Source organism: Oncorhynchus kisutch, unplaced genomic scaffold (assembly GCF_002021735.2).
Source record: "Oncorhynchus kisutch isolate 150728-3 unplaced genomic scaffold, Okis_V2 scaffold3589, whole genome shotgun sequence".
NCBI classification, from domain to species: Eukaryota; Metazoa; Chordata; class Actinopteri; order Salmoniformes; family Salmonidae; genus Oncorhynchus; species Oncorhynchus kisutch.
This window is the reverse complement of record NW_022265534.1, coordinates 263,756-287,500: the sequence shown is the minus strand read 5'-3', so window position 1 is coordinate 287,500 and position 23,745 is coordinate 263,756. Positions and strand designations below refer to the sequence as shown.

General features: G+C 42.9%; 1 protein-coding gene and 1 long non-coding RNA gene across 2 annotated transcripts in view; both read right to left on the bottom strand.

The window, feature by feature from the left end:
- The window catches only part of LOC116371722 (NACHT, LRR and PYD domains-containing protein 3-like), a gene marked incomplete at its 5' end in the record, with an annotated part of 10,027 nt that extends 3,633 nt beyond the window's left edge, over positions 1-6,394 (bottom strand). Inside the window, 3 exons of the mRNA XM_031820703.1 lie at positions 1,681-1,854; positions 3,627-5,394; positions 6,175-6,394. Coding sequence (XP_031676563.1) covers positions 1,681-1,854; positions 3,627-5,394; positions 6,175-6,394 — 2,162 coding nt within the window. The remainder of the gene's footprint in view (positions 1-1,680; positions 1,855-3,626; positions 5,395-6,174) is intronic.
- A 173-nt stretch (positions 6,395-6,567) lies between these two features.
- LOC116371723 (uncharacterized) lies at positions 6,568-14,087 on the bottom strand. The gene is made up of 4 exons (XR_004208988.1): positions 13,658-14,087; positions 11,390-11,488; positions 6,873-6,989; positions 6,568-6,617 (listed from the first exon to the last, which is right to left on the bottom strand). It is a non-coding gene; the product is annotated as an uncharacterized LOC116371723 (long non-coding RNA).
- Positions 14,088-23,745: the final 9,658 nt, after the last annotated feature.

Sequence of the window (23,745 nt, the reverse complement as noted above, 5' to 3'; positions counted from 1 at the left end):
CAAAACATGCTAACCTCTCACCATTACCAATAACAGAGGCTACAACAAAACATGCTAACCTCTCACCATCACCAATAACAGAGGCTACAACAAAACATGCTAACCTCTCACCATTACCAATAACAGAGGCTACAACAAAACATGCTAACCTCTCACCATTACCAATAACAGAGGCTACAACAAAACATGCTAACCTCTCACCATTACCAATAACAGAGGCTACAACAAAACATGCTAACCTCTCACCATTACCAATAACAGAGGCTACAACAAAACATGCTAACCTCTCACCATTACCAATAACAGAGGCTACAACAAAACATGCTAACCTCTCACCATTACCAATAACAGAGGCTACAACAAAACATGTTAACCTCTCACCATTACCAATAACAGAGGCTACAACAAAACATGCTAACCTCTCACCATTACCAATAACAGAGGCTACAACAAAACATGCTAACCTCTCACCATTACCAATAACAGAGGCTACAACAAAACATGCTAACCTCTCACCATTACCAATAACAGAGGCTACAACAAAACATGCTAACCTCTCACCATTACCAATAACAGAGGCTACAACAAAACATACTAACCTCTCACCATTACCAATAACAGAGGCTACAACAAAACATGCTAACCTCTCACTATTACCAATAACAGAGACTACAACAAAACATGCTAACCTCTCACCATTACCAATAACAGAGGCTACAACAAAACATGCTAACCTCTCACCATTACCAATAACAGAGACTTCCAACAAAACATGCTAACCTCTCACCATCAACCTCAAATAAAAGGTGACATTCTATACTGTCTCCTAATATGAAACATTCTACCTCAAATCCAAAATGCTGGAGCAAAGCACCACATTTAAAACTGTAAGCTTCACTGTCCAAACACATATGGTGTGGACTATGTGTGTCTGGTAAACAAATGTGGATCTGGTGAACAGTTATCACTTGTTGACCAACTACAGGAATACTGACCTCAGAGTCTCCAGTTTACAGTGGGGATTCCCCAGTCCAGCAGAGAGCAGCTTCACTCCTGAATCCTTCAGGTCATTGTTACTCAGATCCAGCTCTCTCAGGTGTGAGGGGTTTGACCTCAGAGCTGAGACCAGAGAAGCACAGCCTTCCTCTGTGACTAGACAGCCTGACAGGCTGCAAAGAGTCAAATCATATTAAAATCACACTGATATTCATTTTTTCAGCATATTCAGTCCTGAAACCTTCAATTTCTATTCATAAAATAGTGTATCATCAGAAAAAATGACAAATGATCAAAGTATTGCCTGCAGATAGAAACATGTCTAGTACAAATATTATAGTAGACTGACCAGACCAGTTTAAAAAGCAGAATCAGTCAGAAGACAGACAGTGAGGTATCAGATTTATATTGTATTGAGTATACAGTCCACACCATATCTATTTAGACAGTGAGGTATCAGATTTAGATTGTATTGAGTATACAGTCCACACCATATCTATTTAGACAGTGAGGTATCAGATTTAGATTGTATTGAGTAAACAGTCCACACCATATCTATTTAGACAGTGAGGTATCATATTTAGATTGTATTGAGTATACAGTCCACACCATATCTATTTAGACAGTGAGGTATCAGATTTAGATTGTATTGAGTATACAGTCCACAATATATATTATACTGACCTCAGAGTCTCCAGTTTACAGTGGGGATTCCCCAGTCCAGCAGAGAGCAGCTTCACTCCTGAATCCTTCAGGTCATTGTTACTCAGATCCAGCTCTCTCAGGTGTGAGGGGTTTGAACTGAGAACTGAGGCCAACACTTTACAGGATGTGTCTGTGAGTTTACAGACAGTGAGTCTGAAAACACAGAAGAAATACAATGACAGACAGGTTATATTAAAATATTCCGCTTAGCTTTCCCTGCTTACACTGTTAGCATTTTGGATTTCAGATCAAATGTTTCATATGAGGTGACAGTTTATAATGTCACCTTTTATTTGAGGATATTTTAATACATATCTGTTTCAACGTTTAGAAAAATGTAAAGCATTTTATGTATCTAGTCCCCCTTTTGAAGAAGTCATAACTATTCTGACACTTAAAGTGTATTACATTAGACAAAAGTTTATCTGGTCCCATATTCCTCGAACACAATGACAACATCAAGCCTGACTGAGAAAGATCGTGAATGAATCATAATGAGTGAGAAAGTTACAGAGGCTACAACAAAACATGTTAACCTCTCACCATTACCAATGTCAGAGGCTACAACAAAACATACTAACCTCTCACCATTACCAATAACAGAGACTACAACAAAACATGCTAACCTCTCACCATTACCAATAACAGAGGCTACAACAAAACATACTAACCTCTCACCATTACCAATAACAGAGGCTACAACAAAACATGTTAACCTCTCACCATTACCAATAACAGAGGCTACAACAAAACATGTTAACCTCTCACCATTACCAATAACAGAGGCTACAACAAAACATACTAACCTCTCACCATTACCAATAACAGAGGCTACAACAAAACATGCTAACCTCTCACCATTACCAATAACAGAGGCTACAACAAAACATGCTAACCTCTCACCATTACCAATAACAGAGGCTACAACAAAACATACTAACCTCTCACCATTACCAATAACAGAGGCTACAACAAAACATGCTAACCTCTCACCATTACCAATAACAGAGGCTACAACAAAACATGCTAACCTCTCACCATTACCAATAACAGAGGCTACAACAAAACATGCTAACCTCTCACCATTACCAATAACAGAGGCTACAACAAAACATGCTAACCTCTCACCATTACCAATAACAGAGGCTACAACAAAACATGCTAACCTCTCACCATTACCAATAACAGAGACTACAACAAAACATACTAACCTCTCACCATTACCAGTAACAGAGGAGTTTAGCATTTATTCTGATCTTTGTGCCTCTATAACTTTGTAATTCACTAATCATATTTAAACAGTAACACAGGTATTTTCTCTCAAATCCAAAATGCTGGAGCAGAGCAGCACATGTAAAACTGTAAGCTTCACTGTCCAAACACATATGGTGTGGACTATGTGTGTCTGGTAAACACATGTGGATGTGGTGAACAGTTATCACTTGTTGACCAACTACAGGAATACTGACCTCAGAGTCTCCAGTTTACAGTGGGGATTCCCCAGTCCAGCAGAGAGCAGATTCACTCCTGAATCCTTCAGGTCGTTGTTACTCAGGTCCAGCTCTCTCAGGTGTGAGGGGTTTGACCTCAGAGCTGAGACCAGAGAAGCACAGCCTTCCTCTGTGACTCCACAGCCTGACAACCTGCAAAGAGATCATGATTTCACAAACACACTGTTAATTTAACACCAGTAGTGTAGAGGGACAATAGTAGATGCATTTGGTTTATTCTCTCAAACAACATATAGATTCATCTTCCGTTTCCTAGAATTGTATGGTCATATTGTTATACTAATGTGAAAATCAATGCATTAATTCAGTATGTTGTTCAATATAATATTATACACATATTATAATATATATTTTTCTCTAAACTGAATATTTCTTCCTGATGATTAGTTCTTATATGTCATTTTATTTACTCACAGAGCAACTCTGGAGGCTTTGACCACTGGCAGCAGCCTCAGAAGACCTTCCTCTGATCTGGAGTATTTCTTCAGGTCAAACACATCCAGCTCCTTTTCTGAAGTCAGCAACACAAAGACCAGAGCTGACCACTGTGCAGGTGACAGGTTGGGTTTTGAGAGACTTCCTGAGCTCAGGTATCTTTGGATCTCCTCCACTAGAGAATGGTCATTCAGTTCATTCAGACAGTGGAACAGATTGATGTTCCTCTCTGGAGAGAGATCCTCCCCGATCTTCTCCTTGATGTACTCGATTGTTTCTTCATGGCTCTGTGAGCTGCTTCTTGTCTTTGTCAGTAGACCTCGTAAGTGCTTCTGATTGGACTCCAGTGAGAGGCCCAGAAGGAAGCGGAGGAAAAGGTCCAGGTTTCCCGTCTCACTTTGTAAGGCTTTATCCACAGCACTCTTGTAGAAAGTAACTTCAGGCTCGTCTTTTGTTTGCAGTTTGTTCATTATATTCTCATTGTTGTTGATGAATGAGAGGAACACATATACAGCAGCCAGAAACTCCTGAATGCTCAGATGAACAAAGCAGTACACCTTGTCCTGGTACAGCCCACATTCCTCTTTAAAGATCTGTGTGCACAATCCTGAGTACACTGAGGCTTCATTGACATCAATGCCAGACTCTTTCAGGTCTTCTTCATAGAAAATCAGATTGCCCTTCACAAGCTGTTGAAAAGCCAGTTTTCCCAGTGACAGAATGCTCTCTTTATTCCAGTGTGGACCTGTCTCTTCTTTCTCAAGATACTTTTCATTCTTCTGTTTGGTATGAAACTCCACAAGGTGTGTGTACATCTCAGTCAGAGTCTTGGGCATCTCTTCCCTCTTGTCTGTACTCAACATGTGTTCAAGGACTGTTGCAGAAATCCAACAGAAGACTGGAATGTGGCACATGATGTGGAGGCTCCTTGATGTCTTTATGTGTGAGATGATTCTGCTGGCCAGGTCCTCATCACTGAATCTCTTCCTGAAGTACTCCTCCTTCTGTGGGTCATTGAACCCTCGTACCTCTGTTACCTGGTCAACACACCTTGAAGGGATCTTATTGGCTGCTGCAGGTCGGGTAGTTATCCAGAGGAGAGCAGAGGGAAGCAGATTTCCCTCGATGAGATTTGTCAGCAGAACATCCACTGAGGTTGACTCTGTGACGTCCCAACAGATCTTGTTCTTCTGGAAGTCTAGGGGCAGTCGGCACTCATCCAGACCATCAAAGATGAACAGAACTTTGTACTTGTTGTAGATGGAGATTCCTGATTGTTTGGTTTCCATTGAGAAGTGATTAAGAAGTTCAATGAAAGTGTGTTTGTCCTCTTTCATCAAATTCAGCTCCCGAAAAGGGAATGAAAATACAAATTGGACATCCTGATTTGCTTTTCCTTCAGCCCAGTCCAGAATGAACTTCTGCACAGAGACTGTTTTTCCAATGCCAGCGACTCCCTTTGTCAGCACAGTTCTGATAAGTTTGTCTTGTCCAGTTAAGGGTTTGAAGATGTCGTTACATTTGATTGCAGTCTCTGGTCTTGCTTGTTTCCTGGTTGTTGTCTCAATCTGTCTCAGCTCATGTTCATTATTGACCTCTCCTGTTCCTCCCTCTGTGATGTAGAGCTCTGTGTAGATCTTATTGAGAAGTGTTGGGTTTCCTTGTTTAGCGATCCCCTCAAATACACATTGAAACTTCTTCTTTAGATTAGATTTGAGTTCACGTTGGCAAATCACAGCAAGATCATCTGAATCTAGAAATAACACAGAGGATATTAATATTACGTCTGTTTTAATACCTACAGTATTGAAGGACTGTTATAAAGTTGTACATTATAATAATTTATTCTCTTAACTGACTGTATAAATGTGTAAATGTTTTCCTAATGCATTACAGACTGGTGTGACTGATTATATTATTATTGATATTTTTTAATTTTTTTTAATTACTCCTTTTTCTCCCCAATTCCAATTGTATAGTAGCTACTATCTTGTCTCATCGCTACAACTCCCGTACGGGCTCGGGAGAGACGAATGTTGAAAGTCATGCGTCCACCGATATACAACCCAAACAAAGCTTCTTAACACAGCGCACATCCAACCCGGAAGCCAGCCGCACCAATGTGCCAGAGGAAACACCGTGCACCTGGCAACCTTGGTTAGCGCGCACTGTGCCCGGCCCGCCACAGGAGTCACTGGTGCGCAATGAGACAACGACCTCCCGGTCGCGGCCGGTTACGACAGAGCCTGGGCGCGAACCCAGAGTCTCTGATGGCACAGCTGGCGCTGCAGTACAGCACCCTTAACCACTGCGCCACCCGGGAGGCCTCATTGATGGTATTATTAATGTTCTCTCTCTCTCTAAATTAATCACCACAACACATCCCTGCTGCTACTTGATGAGGTCACTAGGTGTTGTGTTAAGGCTGCTACAATATCATTGAGTTACACAGCTACTTCAGTTGTACTTTAGCTACAGCTTTTAAATGTTATAAAACAGCATTCAACATGAGGCAGACAGATCTTACATTTCTCCAGTGTTTCAGCAAGCTCCTTCTGGTTCATTTTCCTCAGGATGTGCAGTGTGATCTTCAGAGCCCCCTCTCTGGCACTGCTCTCCTGCTGCTCATCTTCAGCATCCACCACTTCCTTATCCTGCTTCTGACTCTCAATGCCTTCTGGGAGTTCTGGACTAAGAATCCTCTTGAACATCTTCAGCTCGTTCTTCACAAATGTCATAATTTTCTCTTCAAGCAACTGAAATAAATAAAGTAAATAAGTTAAGCAAGAGAATAAATGCTTTCTCATTAACACATTAATGAATGATTGACAGATCAACTTTACTTGAGGTAAACAAAAACAAATGTACATAACAGGACCACATACACTGAATATGGAGGCCAGGTCTGTTTGATGACTCTGGGAAGACTGACCACTGAGAATCTCTGACTCTGATCTCTCCTGTTGGTTTCTGTGGACAAAACATGAGATTACATCTCCTCATCCAGGGAGTACACACACACACACACACACACACACACACACACACTCACACACGGAGGGAATGTTGTGTTTGTTTAATATTGTTTTACGACTACGAAAATGGACAAAAGGATGAGCCTATGGATTATGAAAACAACAACAATAAATGGGAAAATGGGAGAGGAGAAATGACTAGAGACAGTGTTGTTTAACTCACTGACCAGGACCCATGAGTTCTTCTTACCTTTGTTCAGTAGAAAAGTCTCCCTCTCTAAAGTATATAGGGTCACCCATAGACTTATCACTCTTCATGGACACACAGCTGGGAACAGGGGAGGCTGGTCTCTCCTGCTTGATTGGACTTCAACACAACAGAGACAAACATTACATCTCTCATCTACTCTGAGCTCAGATGGGGAAACATAAGAAGAGTTTCACAAATAGAACTGACTTCCAGACGTTAGTTAATGGCGCGAGCAGTGTGTCATTTTTAATAACGAAATTCATTTAGCGTCGCGAGCGTTGTAGTCAGTCTGTCAGCCCCGCTAAAAGGCTGGTGTCGTTACTCTGCCTTCTCCGGGGGATGTTTATGTAAATTTACTAACCGGGTGTTGAATTATGTAATTTATTGGAGGGCTGGAAGACGCACTCTCGAGGTTGTTTACTCACAATTTCAGATATTAAGAAGATTTTTTATAATGAATGTCTACTGAGGTTGAGGTTCTGACTAGTGATTATTTACCCGGTGTTCAATACCTGCTATTGAGGCGCCCTGAAAATAATATTCAAAAGTTCGGTCCTTGGACACAGAGGGGTTAAAAACTAAAGTTACCGTCCATCTAGTGAAGAGAGGAGAACCGGACAGAGGTAGCCAGCATCCGTCAACGAGAGAGGGAGAAGCCTCACCGGGATTTAACAGGTGGAAGAAACAACCGGGGAGCTCCATCGGTCCAGAAGAAATGCAGACAGCCGGTGATGATGTAGTGGTAGCTATGGTAACTAGGATGCTGCTGGTAGAGTAGCTAGCTAGCTTACCGAGCTGTACCGACTAGCTAGGATAACTAGGATGCTGCTGGTAGAGTAGCTAGCTAGCTTACCGAGCTGTACCGACTAGCTAGGATAACTAGGATGCTGCTGGTAGAGTAGCTAGCTAGCTTACCGAGCTGTACCGACTAGCTAGGATAACTAGGATGCTGCTGGTAGAGTAGCTAGCTAGCTTACCGAGCTGTACCGACTAGCTAGGATAACTAGGATGCTGCTGGTAGAGTAGCTAGCTAGCTTACCGAGCTGTACCGACTGGCTAGGATAACTTGCAGGTCGTTTCTGGCCCTCATCTCGATGATGATGACGAATCCGGTGAACAACAAAATGAAACAAGGATAGAAAGTGAAAAGGATCTGGCTACACTCATACTGTCCCTGACCGTAAAGAAAAAAGCAAATTGAACAATAAACTTCGGTGTCTCAACACTGTAACAAACTCCGTCGTTATTCCCCAAGATCACCTCAGTCCACTCTGTGCGTAACCGGCTTGGCGCCACACCGAACGTGGACGCGGACAGTTCTGTACGGGGACGCGGACAGTTCTGTACGGGGACGCGGACAGTTCTGTACGGGGACGTGGACAGTTCTGTACGGAGACGAGGACAGTTCTGTACGGAGACGCGGACAGTTCCAGAACGCGGACATGAGCAGTGCAACACAACCAACTAAACCCAGTCTTTACAGTGGGTTACATTAGTAATATTCATTTTGGATTATTATGTAAAACAAACATTCAATATGTTGAGATCTGGGACCATATCGCCAAAGTGTCTCAGAGTAGAACATTGGTCTTATAAGTGATGAGAATAAAGAATTTTTACACTTATGGGTATACGTGGGTGGTTAATAACTATGCATGAAGTCTCTAGTCCCATCTAGTCGGCAGATATTTAGGAAACCTCGTGAGCTGTCCTAAGTAGTTTTTATAATGCATTTATATAAACTAAGGTTGAGGTATTTACCTGGGATTCAATACCTGCTATTCAATACCTCACTTTTTTTCTCTCCTAAAAAGTTATTAATTCACGGACAGACGTTGGTGGGGCAGCTGATAAATAAAGTATATTTTTCTCATTAATTCCTTAGATCTCAAACCTGCCCCATCTTTTCCAAGCCAATTTCTGGACTTTCACATAGAGGTCACTTGGTCACCCAGTTCAAATCACATATGAAAAATAAAACAGGTGTCTTGTTGATCAAGTGTTCTGCCTTGAAATAATAAATATAATAAAATAACAAAACAAAAACAGCAAAATGCTGAGACAGGTTTAGATTAACAAAATAATCAGTGCTATTTAGTACTATAATGGTATTTACTAACATAATATTATTACTATAACAGTTTCTAAAATAATTAGGGTTTAGGCTAAAATAGGTCATACGTAGGGTTAGATGCTGCTTTATAAATACATTTGGTTTGATTGTTAGGTTCAGGGTTTTTAAGGCAAAAAACAGTATGGGTTTATAGCTCTCTTGCTCCTCTCTGTGGCCTTCTGTGGGTACTACACAACTCATTCACGACACCTGCTAGGCTCAGCAGGTGTCATTGATACAATGGTGAAGCTGCCATTGTGACGCAGAACAATGAGCTGGGAATAGAACGTTCAGAAGGTGAGTTGATTCCACGGAGCTCAATAGAACTAATAGGAGCTGGCAGGGAGAAGAATGACCTAAAATAAGGCCTGTTTTTTAGCGATTACTATTTAACGTAATATTATGAAACTGGGCTCCATGGCGGATGCAATTAACTAGTTATCAGAAAAAAACGTTGTTGTAAATGTCATGTTTCAAGCCTACTTGAGGCGCACCGAAAATAATTTTCAAAAGTTTGGTCCTTGGACACAGAGGGGATAAACACTAAAGTTACCGTCCATCTAGTGAAGAGAGGAGGGGTTAAACACTAAAGTTACCGTCCATCTAGTGAAGAGAGGAGGGGTTAAACACTAAAGTTACTGTCCATCTAGTGAAGAGAGGAGGGGTTAAGAACGGAGCAGAAGAGACATGTTTGTTGTTTGCTGTAACTAATGGTCAACGTTGTATTGTAATGTATGTATTGTAATGCCAGAGTTGACGTGGACCATCGTTCAAACAAAGAGATGCCTCCCTGACCACCAGTGTGTTTAGATATAATGAAGATCAATTCAGTGAAGAAGAACCTCTAGAGTTCTGACCAAAGAGCCCTATAAAGGGTTCTATATATACTGTATACTCAGACAGGCTAACCTCCTATAAAGGGTTAAATATATACTGTATACTCAGACAGGCTAACCTCCTATAAAGGGTTCTATATATATTCTATATATACTGTATACTCAGACAGGCTAACCTCCTATAAAGGGTTAAATATATATTCTATATATACTGTATACTCAGACACTTCCTGACCTCCTATAAAGGGTTCTATATATACTGTATACTCAGACACTTCCTAACCTCCTATAAAGGGTTCTATATATATTCTATATATACTGTATACTCAGACACTTCCTGACCTCCTATAAAGGGTTCTATATATACTGTATACTCAGACACTTCCTGACCTCCTATAAAGGGTTCTATATATATTCTATATATACTGTATACTCAGACACTTCCTAACCTCCTATAAAGGGTTCTATATATATTCTATATATACTGTATACTCAGACACTTCCTGACCTCCTATAAAGGGTTCTATATATACTGTATACTCAGACACTTCCTGACCTCCTATAAAGGGTTCTATATATACTGTATACTCAGACACATCCTAACCTCCTATAAAGGGTTCTATATATATTCTATATATACTGTATACTCAGACACTTCCTAACCTCCTATAAAGGGTTCTATATATACTGTATACTCAGACAGGCTAACCTCCTATAAAGGGTTCTATATATATTGTATATATACTGTATACTCAGACACTTCCTAACCACCTATAAAGGGTTCTATATATATTGTATATATACTGTATACTCAGACACTTCCTAACCTCCTATAAAGGGTTCTATATATATTCTATATATACTGTATACTCAGACACTTCCTAACCTCCTATAAAGGGTTCTATATATACTGTATACTCAGACACTTCCTAACCTCCTATAAAGGGTTCTATATATATTCTATATATACTGTATAGTCAGACACTTCCTAACCTCCTATAAAGGGTTCTATATATATTCTATATATACTGTATACTCAGACAGGCTAACCTCCTATAAAGGGTTCTATATAGAACCTCAGTGGTTCTGTTTATTGTAGGAAGATAGAACCCTTTATGGTTTCAACAGGAGTGAAGAGTGTGTTGATATAACGGATATATTGTCAGAATTCAGCTTGTAACAACGATCAGAATAAAAACTATAAAGTTATGCCTGCCAACATATTAGATAATAATTAAGAGGCTAAATGATTGTGTCATGCTACAATTTTATAGAGGGGTGTGTGTGTGTGTGTGTGTGTGTGTGTGTGTGTGTGTGTGTGTGTGTGTGTGTGTGTGTGCTGGTGAGACAACCACATATCACAGTCTCACATACAGGATACAAACATTTCATTCCAGCTATATAGCGTTTTGCAAAACAAAAATTAATCCACAAAAAACTATGAATTAAAATGTTAGAACAACAATAATTTACAGACAAGGTTCCCCTGAGCAATACTGTCTGATAAATAACAGATGTGAAAAAATGATGGAAACACGTTTTAGAAACAAACAAGATTGTAATCTCACCTCTTAGCTTTGGTGTCATGTTCCCCAGAGAGTCTCATTTTAGAGGCAGGGCCCCCCTCCTCTCTCTCCCCAGAGAGACTCATTTTAGAGAACTGACCCCTAAACAGAGATCCAACATGTTGGTTGTGGTTAACACAGTGACAACTAAACAGAGATCCAACATGTTGGTTGTGGTTAACACAATGACAACTAAACAGAGATCCAACATGTTGGTTGTGTTTAACACAGTGACAACTAAACAGAGATCCAACATGTTGGTTGTGGTTAACACAGTGACAACTAAACAGAGATCCAACATGTTGGTTGTGGTTAACACAGTGACAACTAATTATTTTATTCATTATCTCTTAGAAATAAACATTTACTAACAGACACATCCAAACAGTCAGGTGATTTTATATTTTTCACCTTTTGTCCATAATAATAATAATATAATAATAGTAATAATAACAATATCTAATATATAATAATATGAATTATAATGTGTCACTTTCTCTTTGAATAATGTCTCTCATTCTAGTGTGTTGCTTTGTTCAACATGATATGATGATGCTGTAACTGAATTCAGTTCATAATATTAATGTTAAGAAAAGTCTGTTCAGTGGTTTCATACCAAATTACACAGGAAGCAGGAGCTCATTGGAATTTAGAAAGAACAAATGTTCTGATATTCTGAAAGACGACTTACAATTTATACATAAAACATACAAATGGTAAAATAACCTCAATATACGATGTATGAACAACATGTTATAATGTGACTTGACTACACCCAGTTAGCTATATGAACAACATGTTATAATGTGACTTGACTACACCCAGTTAGCTATATGAACAACATGTTATAATGTGACTTGCCTACACCCAGTTAGCTATATGAACAACATGTTATAATGTGACTTGACTACACCCAGTTAGCTATATGAACAACATGTTATAATGTGACTTGCCTACACCCAGTTAGCTATATGAACAACATGTTATAATGTGACTTGACTACACCCAGTTAGCTATATGAACAACATGTTATAATGTGACTTGACTACACCCAGTTAGCTATATGAACAACATGTTATAATGTGACTTGACTACACCCAGTTAGCTATATGAACAACATGTTATAATGTGACTTGACTACACCCAGTTAGCTATATGAACAACATGTTATAATGTGACTTGACTACACCCAGTTAGCTATATGAACAACATGTTATAATGTGACTTGACTACACCCAGTTAGATGTATGAACAACATGTTATAATGTGACTTGACTCCACCCAGTTAGCTATATGAACAACATGTTATAATGTGACTTGACTCCACCCAGTTAGCTATATGAACAACATGTTATAATGTGACTTGCCTACACCCAGTTAGCTATATGAACAACATGTTATAATGTGACTTGCCTACACCCAGTTAGCTATATGAACAACATGTTATAATGTGACTTGCCTACACCCAGTTAGCTGTATGAACAACATGTTATTGAATGTGACTTGCCTACACCCAGTTAGCTATATGAACAACATGTTATAATGTGACTTGCCTACACCCAGTTAGCTATATGAACAACATGTTATAATGTGACTTGCCTACACCCAGTTAGCTGTATGAACAACATGTTATAATGTGACTTGCCTACACCCAGTTAGCTATATGAACAACATGTTATAATGTGACTTGCCTACACCCAGTTAGCTATATGAACAACATGTTATAATGTGACTTGACTACACCCAGTTAGCTATATGAACAACATGTTATAATGTGACTTGCCTACACCCAGTTAGCTGTATGAACAACATGTTATTGAATGTGACTTGCCTACACCCAGTTAGCTATATGAACAACATGTTATAATGTGACTTGCCTACACCCAGTTAGCTATATGAACAACATGTTATAATGTGACTTGCCTACACCCAGTTAGCTATATGAACAACATGTTATAATGTGACTTGCCTACACCCAGTTAGCTATATGAACAACATGTTATAATGTGACTTGCCTACACCCAGTTAGCTATATGAACAACATGTTATTGAATGTGACTTGACTACACCCAGTTAGCTATATGAACAACATGTTATAATGTGACTTGACTACACCCAGTTAGCGCCATTTTGTATGATTGAACTGTCACGTAGCTGTCCCAGGTGAAATGGACTGTTAGATCTGAGTGTTTTACTGTCATTCACTAAACTAAAATAACACCAGACATTTAATTTCTCACACTTTACAATAATCACTGGGAAGATTCTTACCTTGTAGCCTGAATTCACAACCAGAACATGTCAAGTCATTGAGATATTTTCCGTTGTGCTGAGAGATCACCTTCCTGATGACAAGTGTCTCTGTATCTATATTCTAGGTTCAGTTGATCTTTGGATGTAATAATATCTGGTCAAAGTCTAGTGACACAACACCATAGTATATCATAACCATAACAGCAGTTGGCCAGTAAAGGCCATGGAATACTATAAAACAGGGTTCGTCAACTAGGTTTGGCTTCGGGACAATTGTTTTCTGAGTTAAAGTCTGTGGGTCAGAACATAATTAGCATATAATATTAGCACAGTGAAGAGGTCAACACTACAAATGAACATAATTAGCATATAATATTAGCACAGTGAAGAGGTCAACACTACAAATGAACATAATTAGCATATAATATTAGCACAGTGAAGAGGTCAACACTACAAATGGAACAACATTGATTAGTACATAATACATTCAGTGACAATATTTTTTTTTAGATCTGATTAAGTTCATAAAATCAGCAAAATCTCTACTAAATTATAAATCTTTGTTTATTTCTCTGTGTGTTGATTGGTGGGAAAAAACAGCTCTAGTCCACACTACTTTTTAACGTCAACGTTCGTTAGCTTGATAGTGTTCGGTGGAGCAGCACAGGGGACAGGGGAACCCAGTGTACTGGTGGAGCGGCACAGGGGAACGCAGTGTACTGGTGGAGGGGCACAGGGGAACCCAGTGTACTGGTGGAGCAGCACAGGGGAACCCAGTGTACTGGTGGAGCAGCACAGGGGAACGCAGTGTACTGGGGGAGCAGCACAGGGGACAGGGGAACCCAGTGTACTGGTGGAGCGGCACAGGGGAACCCAGTGTACTGGTGGAGCGACACAGGGGAACCCAGTGTACTGGTGGAGCGGCACAGGGGAACCCAGTGTACTGGTGGAGCAGCACAGCGGAACCCAGTGTACTGGTGGAGCAGCTCAGCGGAACCCAGTGTACTGGTGGAGCCGCACAGGGGAACCCAGTGTACTGGTGGAGCAGCACAGGGGACAGGGGAACCCAGTGTACTGGTGGAGCAGCACAGGGGAACCCAGTGTACTGGTGGAGCAGCACAGGGGAACGCAGTGTACTGGGGGAGCAGCACAGGGGACAGGGGAACCCAGTGTACTGGTGGAGCGGCACAGGGGAACCCAGTGTACTGGTGGAGCGGCACAGGGGAACACAGTGTACTGGTGGAGCGGCACAGGGGAACCCAGTGTACTGGTGGAGCAGCACAGGGGAACGCAGTGTACTGGGGGAGCAGCACAGGGGACAGGGGAACCCAGTGTACTGGTGGAGCGGCACAGGGGAACCCAGTGTACTGGTGGAGCGGCACAGGGGAACCCAGTGTACTGGTGGAGCGGCACAGGGGAACCCAGTGTACTGGTGGAGCGGCACAGGGGAACCCAGTGTACTGGTGGAACAGCACGGGGGAACCCAGTGTACTGGTGGAGCAGCACAGCGGAACCCAGTGTACTGGTGGAGCAGCTCAGCGGAACCCAGTGTACTGGTGGAGCCGCACAGGGGAACCCAGTGTACTGGTGGAGCAGCACAGGGGACAGGGGAACCCAGTGTACTGGTGGAGCAGCACAGGGGAACCCAGTGTACTGGTGGAGCGGCACAGGGGAACGCAATGTACTGGTGGAGGGGAACAGGGGAACCCAGTGTACTGGTGGAGCAGAACAGGGGAACCCAGTGTACTGGTGGAGCAGCACAGGGGAACGCAGTGTACTGGGGGAGCAGCACAGGGGACAGGGGAACCCAGTGTACTGGTGGAGCGGCACAGGGGAACGCAGTGTACTGGTGGAGCAGCACAGGGGAACCCAGTGTACTGGTGGAGCGGCACAGGGGAACCCAGTGTACTGGTGGAGCGGCACAGGGGAACCCAGTGTTCTGGGGGAGCGGCACAGGGGAGCCCAGTGTACTGGTGGAGCGGCACAGGGGAACCCAGTGTACTGGTGGAGCGGCACAGGGGAACCCAGTGTACTGGTGGAGCGGCACAGGGGAACCCAGTGTACTGGTGGAGCGGCACAGGGGAACCCAGTGTACTGGTGGAACGGCACGGGGGAACCCAGTGTACTGGTGGAACAGCACGGGGGAACCCAGTGTACTGGTGGAGCAGCACAGGGGAACCCAGTGTACTGGTGGAGCAGCTCAGGGGAACCCCGTGTACTGGTGGAGCGGCACAGGGGAACCCAGTGTACTGGTGGAGCGGCACAGGGGAACCCAGTGTACTGGTGGAGCGGCACAGGGGAACCCAGTGTACTGGTGGAGCGGCACAGGGGAACCCAGTGTACTGGTGGAGCGGCACAGGGGAACCCAGTGTACTGGTGGAGCGGCACAGGGGAACCCAGTGTACTGGTGGAGCAGCTCAGGGGAACCCCGTGTACTGGTGGAGCGGCACAGGGGAACCCAGTGTACTGGTGGAGCGGCACAGGGGAACCCAGTGTACTGGTGGAGCGGCACAGGGGAACCCAGTGTACTGGGGGAGGGGCACAGGGGAACCCAGTGTACTGGTGGAGCAGCACAGGGGAACCCAGTGTACTGGTGGAGGGGCACGGGGGAACCCAGTGTTAGGTGGAGCAGCACAGGGGAACCCAGTGTACTGGGGGAGGGGCACAGGGGAACCCAGTGTACTGGTGGAGCAGCACAGGGGAACCCAGTGTACTGGTGGAGGGGCACAGGGGAACCCAGTGTTAGGTGGAGCAGCACAGGGGAACCCAGTGTACTGGGGGAGCAGCGCAGGGGAACCCAGTGTACTGGGGGAGCAGCACGGGGGAACCCAGTGTACTGGGGGAGCGGCACAGGGGAACCCAGTGTACTGGGGGAGCGGCACAGGGGAACCCAGTGTACTGGTGGAGCGGCACAGGGGAACCCAGTGTACTGGTGGAGCGGCACAGGGGAACCCAGTGTACTGGTGGAGCACAGGGGAACCCAGTGTACTGGTGGAGCACAGGGGAACCCAGTGTACTGGTGGAGCACAGGGGAACCCAGTGTACTGGTGGAGCACAGGGGAACCCAGTGTACTGGTGGAGCAGCACAGGGGAACCCAGTGTACTGGTGGAGCAGCACAGGGGAACCCAGTGTACTGGGGCTGCAGGTCAAAAAGACACCGGATGAACACAAGAGGGCGGAGCAGATGTGACAGATGGCAAGAGAACATGTCGCTCTCAAAAAGTAGCAAAAGAAAGGTGGATAAGGAAAATGGAAGTTTCAGGGAAGAACGGACAGAGAGATATGAGTTCATCTAACCATCTATCTCCTAACAGACAGAGAGATATGCATTCATCTAACCATCTATCTCCTAACAGACAGAGAGATATGCATTCATCTAACCATCTATCTCCTAACAGACAGAGAGATATGCATTCATCTAACCATCTATCTCCTAACAGACAGAGAGATATGCATTCATCTAACCATCTATCTCCTAACAGACAGAGAGATATGCATTCATCTAACCATCTATCTCCTAACAGACAGAGAGATATGCATTCATCTAACCATCTATCTCCTAACAGACAGAGAGATATGCATTCATCTTACCATCTTTCTCCAATGCCCAGCCAATGTGTCTTGTTTGCAATGAAAATATCACTGTTTGCAAATAATTCAATCTCAGATGGCATTATGAATCTAAGCATGATACTTTCAAAGTGGACTTCCCGCCCCAGACAGAGGCCCAAAACAGAAATGTTTTACTTTGTCGGGGTAGGGGGCAGTATTCGGAAGTTTGGATGACTGATGTGCCCAAAGTAAACTGCCTGCTACTCAGGCCTAGAAGCTAGGATATGCATATAATTGCTAGTATTTTATATAAAACACTCGGATGTTTCTAGAACTGTTTGAATGATGTCTGTGAGTATAACAAAACTTATTTGGCAGGCAAAACCCAGAGGACAAACCATCCAGGAATCATTTTTTTTGAGGTCACTCTCTTTTCAATGGTTTTTCTACGGGGATCTAGGTTTCTAAGGCACGTGCTTGCAGTTCCTATCGCTTCCACTGAATGTCAACAGTCTTTAGAAATTGGTTGATGTTTTTCCTTTGAGAAATTAAGAAGTAGCCCTGTTCAGAACGAGGGTCGAGTCTAGTGTACTGTTGTGGTTGGGGCGCGTGACCTGAAAGCTCCACTTTGTTTTCGTCCTGTATTGAACGCAGTTTATCCCGTCTTAAATTGTATCGATTATTTACCTTAAAAAACACCTAAAGTTGTGTTAGGAAAGTTGTTTGAAATGTTTGGACAGAGATTACAGGTAATTTATTAGGTATTTTGTAGTCATGTTGAGCAAGTTGGAACTGGTGTTTTTCTGGACGCGCCAAATAAATAGACATTTTGGACGACGGAATTAATCGAACACAGGACCATTTTTGATGTTTATGGGACATATTGGCGCCAACAGAAGAAGCTCTTCAAAGGTAAGGCATGAATTATATCATTATTTCTGAGTTTTGTGTCACGCCTGGCGGGATGAAATATGATTGTCTGTGTTTGTTTCATGGGGTGCTGTCCTCAGGTTTATGTTCGCCTCAGATAATCACATGGTTTTTGTAGTAAAGCCTTTTTGAAATCTGACACCGTGGCTGGATTAACAAGAAGTCAAGCTATAATTTGACATATTGCATGTGTATTTTCAAGAATGTTAGATATTTACAATTCTGTAGTTTGAATTTCACACTCTGCAATTTCACTGGATGTTGGCCAGGTGGTACGCTACCGTCCCACTTACCCTAGTTAAGCATTAACTACAAGCTACAAACAAGGCAGTAGAATCCTCCTTCATGGCCTGACCCAACAACAGAAGGTCACAAGTGCCTTCCTTAAAGCATCCTGGGTTCTAACCAAACACAACATGCCCTTCACAGACGCAGAGCTATTTAAAAAGCACATGGTTACAGTTTGGGAGGAATTGACTACAGACAAGTCTATGGATAGCATTATTGCGTCTGTCAAACAGGTGCCCCTGTCTGCGACAACAGCCGGACGTCGTGTCCGTGCTCTGGCGGATGACGTGCGTAGGATTGTTCTGGAGGGGCTCAGTCAGGCTGAGCATTTTTCCCTGGCTATTGATAAGAGTATTGACAACACCGATGTAGCACAGTTGCGTGCATATTCATTATTGTCATGGAAATTACTTTAAAGCAGAGCTACCGGCATTGATTCCCTTCGAAGGACACACCACCGGGGACGTTCCCCTGGAAGGACACACCACCGGGGACGCTCCCCTGGAAGGACACACCACCGGGGACGTTCCCCTGGAAGGACACACCACCGGGGACGCTCCCCTGGAAGGACACACCACCGGGGACATTCCCCTGGAAGGACACACCACCGGGGACGTTCCCCTGGAAGGACACACCACCGGGGACGCTCCCCTGGAAGGACACACCACCGGGGACGCTCCCCTGGAAGGACACACCACTGGGGACGTTCCCCTGGAAGGACACACCACCTGGGACGTTCCCCTGGAAGGACACACCACCGGGGACGCTCCCCTGGAAGGACACACCACCGGGGACGCTCCCCTGGAAGGACACACCACTGGGGACGTTCCCCTGGAAGGACACACCACCGGGGACGTTCCCCTGGAAGGACACACCACTGGGGACGTTCCCCTGGAAGGACACACCACCGGGGACGTTCCCCTGGAAGGACACACCACCAGGGATGCGCTCAGGAGGGCTGAGTCCTTGTGGCTACAATAAAGAAACTTGCCTTTTATGTGCTAACAACGTTTGGATCGACTTACTTACTTCCTCTATGAACACAATCAGGACTCACGACAGGAACCAGCTTTCACATAAGCCAATCAGGACTCACGATAGGAACCAGCTTTCACATAAGTCAATCAAGACTCACGACAGAAACCGGCTTTTACATAAGCCAATCAAGACTCACGACAGGAACCAGCTTTCACATAAGTCAATCAAGACTCACGACAGGAACCAGCTTTCACATAAGTCAATCAAGACTCACGACAGGAACCAGCTTTCACATAAGTCAATCAAGACTCACGACAGGAACCAGCTTTCACATAAGTCAATCAAGACTCACGACAGGAACCAGCTTTCACATAAGTCAATCGAGGACTGCCTGCACATCCAAATCACTTCCCTCTCACATGACATCCACAAGATCGTGTCCGAGGGGAAATTAAACTTTTCCCATTAAGTAAATAACTTAGTATTTAATAAGTAGTCATATAGGCTGCTAACATTATTATCATTATTATTATTGTGATTATAAGTGCTTATCCATGGCTAGTTTAGGTCTCATGCTGACAGTATTTTCTGTTTGTTTTGTCGCTATGGGAGCAGTTTATCCCGAGACTTCCAGGGCTACTGACATTCAGACACAGACATCGCCTTTTTTTCAATAAATTATTGTTTTATGTAGGATGCTGCCTTTTTGGCCATGTTGCAGTTGTAAGTAGGTCTAATAAATAATACAAATCCCACTTCTATTAGGCCATGTTGTTGTCTTGTGGAAGATGCTGTTCAACCACATAGTGTAACTCAGCCAGTCAGTTATTTATATGGGCCTTCACCCCCACATAGCCTAGCTCAGCCAGTCAGTTATTTATATGGGCCAGAAAAATCACATTGTATGATTTTTAAGTAATTCATTTGCATTTTATGGCATGACATAAGTATTTGATACATCAGAAAAGCAGAACTTAATATTTGGTACAGAAACCTTTGTTTGCAATTACAGAGATCATACGTTTCCTGTAGTTCTTGACCAGGTTTGCACACACTGCAGCAGGGATTTTGGCCCACTCCTCCATACAGACCTTCTCCAGATCCTTCAGGTTTCGGGGCTGTCGCTGGGCCATACGGACTTTCAGCTCCCTCCAAAGATTTTCTATTGGGTTCAGGTCTGGAGACTGGCTAGGCCACTCCAGGACCTTGAGATGCTTCGTACGGAGCCACTCCTTAGTTGTCCTGGCTGTGTGTTTCGGGTCGATGTCATGTTGGAAGACCCAGCCACGACCCATCTTCAATGCTCTTATTGAGGGAAGGAGGTTGTTGGCCAAGATCTCGCGATACACGGCCCCATCCATCCTCCCCTCAATATGGTGCAGTAGTCCTGTCCCCTTTGCAGAAAAGCATCCCCAAAGAATTATGTTTCCACCTCCATGCTTCACGGTTGGGATGGTGTTCTTGGGGTTGTACTCATCCTTCTTCTTCCTCCAAACACGGCGAGTGGAGTATAGACCAAAAAGCTACATTTTTGTCTCATCAGACCACATGACCTTCTCCCATTCCTCAGTTGCAAACTTCAGACGGGCCTGGACATGTGCTGGCTTAAGCAGGGGGACCTTGCGTGCGCTGCAGGATTTTAATCTATGACGGCGTAATGTGTTACTAATGGTTTTCTTTGAGACTGTGGTCCCAGCTCTCTTCGGGTCATTGCCCAGGTCCTGCCGTGGGCTGATCCCTCACCTTCCTCATGATCATTGATGCTCCACGAGGAGAGGTCTTGCATGGAGCCCCAGACCGAGGTTGATTGACCGTCATCTTGAACTTCTTCCATTTTTTAATAATTGCGCCAACAGTTGTTGCCTTCTCACCAAGCTGGGGCGGCAGGGTAGCCTAGTGGTTACTGGTACAACCCCCCCCCCCCCCTTACTAGTAACCGTAAGGGTGCAAGTTCAAACCCCTGAGCTGACAAGATACAAATCTGTCGTTCTGCCCCTGAACAGGCAGTTAACCCACTGTTCCTAGGCCGTCATTGAAAATAAGAATTTGTTCTTAACTGACTTGCCTAGTTAAATAAAGGTAAAACATTTATAAAAAATGAACAAACTGCTTGCCTATTGGCCTGTAGCCCATCCCAGCCTTATGCAGGTCTACAATTGTATCCCTGATGTCCTTACACCCTCTCTGGTCTTGGCCATTGTGGAGAGGTTGGAGTCTGTTTAATTGAGTGTGTGGACAGGTGTCTTTTATACAGGTAACGAGTTCAAACAGGTGCAGTTAATACAGGTAATGAGTGGAGAACAGGAGGGCTTCTTAAAGAAAAACTAACAGGTCTGTGAGAGACGGAATTCTTACTGGTTGGTAGGTGATCAAATACTTATGTCATGCAATAAAATGCAAATGAATTACTTAAAAGTCATACAATGTGATTTTCTGGATTTTTGTTTTAGATTCCGTCTCTCACAGTTGAAGTGTACCTATGATAAAAATTACAGACCTCTACATTACAGACCTCTACATGCTCTGTAAGTAGGAAAACCTGTCGATTTTGCAGGTTATCAAATACTTGTTCTCCCCACTGTATGTGTTTGGCCTGGTATGGTTCCCAATCAGAGGCAGTTGGCAATCGTTGGAACCATACGTAGGTAGCCTGTTCCCACCTGTGTGCGTGGGTCGTTGTTTTCTGTGTCACCTGACAGAACTGTTTCGTTTCTTCCTTGTTTCGTGTGTTCAGACTAATAAAAAATTAACATGGACACGCTGCATAATGGTCCGATCCTTCCTACTCCTCCTCAGACGACGAAGAGATTCGTTACAGTAGGGACGAAATCGCTTCCAAAAAGTGGGCCGCTACTGGGTACGTCAAGTTTTTGCCCCTAATGGTGCTACGATGAGATTCGTACTTTATATTTGTGCTTTGTTTCATCCACATAATTCTTACCACAAGGATAAATAACTGCCTTAGTGGAGGTGATAACACCTTTGATTGGATCTGTTTCCCTGTTTGGGTGTTAATCTACATCTGTAAGTGCCACTGCAGCCCTTAAACTTATAGTTTCCATCCAGTAGAGGTGCAAATAGATGTTGTGCAGGGTATTCTGTTTACCAATTGTTCACTGAGATTTCTGCTACACTAAGGCAACATCATGACCAACTTTATTCTTTACCGTTTTAGAGAAACATAATGACCAACTTTAGTCTTTAGTGTTTCAGAGAAACATCATGACCAACTTTAGTCTTTTGTGTTTCAGAGAAACATCATGACCAACTTTAGTCTTTACTGTTTCAGAGAAACATCATGACCAACTTTAGTCTTTACTGTTTTAGAGAAACATCATTGACCAACTTTAGTGTTCTGTGTTTCAGAGAAACATCATGACCAACTTTAGTCTTTACTGTTTCAGAGAAACATCATGACCAACTTTAGTCTTCTGTATTTTATAGAAACATCATGACCAGCTTTAGTCTTTACTGTTTTAGAGAAACATCATGACCAACTTTAGTCTTTATTGTTTCAGAGAAACATCATGACCAACTTTAGTCTTTACTGTTTCAGAGAAACATCATGACCAACTTTAGTGTTCTGTGTTTTAGAGAAACATCATTACCAACTTTAGTGTTCTGTGTTTTAGAGAAACATCATTACCAACTTTAGTGTTCTGTGTTTTAGAGAAACATCATGACCAACTTTAGTCTCTACTGTTTCAGAGAAACATCATGACCAACTTTAGTGTTCTGTGTTTTATAGAAACATCATGACCAACTTTAGTCTTTACTGTTTTAGAGAAACATCATGACCAACTTTAGTCTTTACTTTTTCAGAGAAACATCATGACCAACTTTAGTGTTCTGTGTTTTAGAGAAACATCATGACCAACTTTAGTCTTTACTGTTTTAGAGAAACATCATGACCAACTTTAGTGTTCTGTGTTTCAGAGAAACATCATGACCAACTTTAGTGTTCTGTGTTTCAGAGAAACATCATGACCAACTTTAGTGTTCTGTGTTTCAGAGAAACATCATGACCAACTTTTGTCTTCTGTGTTTCAGAGAAACATCATGACCAACTTTAGTCTTTACTGTTTTAGAGAAACATCATGACCAACTTTAGTCTTTACTGTTTTAGAGAAACATCATGACCAACTTTAGTGTTCTGTGTTTTAGAGAAACATCATGACCAACTTTAGTCTTTATTGTTTCAGAGAAACATCATGACCAACTTTAGTCTTTACTGTTTCAGAGAAACATCATGACCAACTTTAGTGTTCTGTGTTTTAGAGAAACATCATTACCAACTTTAGTGTTCTGTGTTTTAGAGAAACATCATTACCAACTTTAGTGTTCTGTGTTTTAGAGA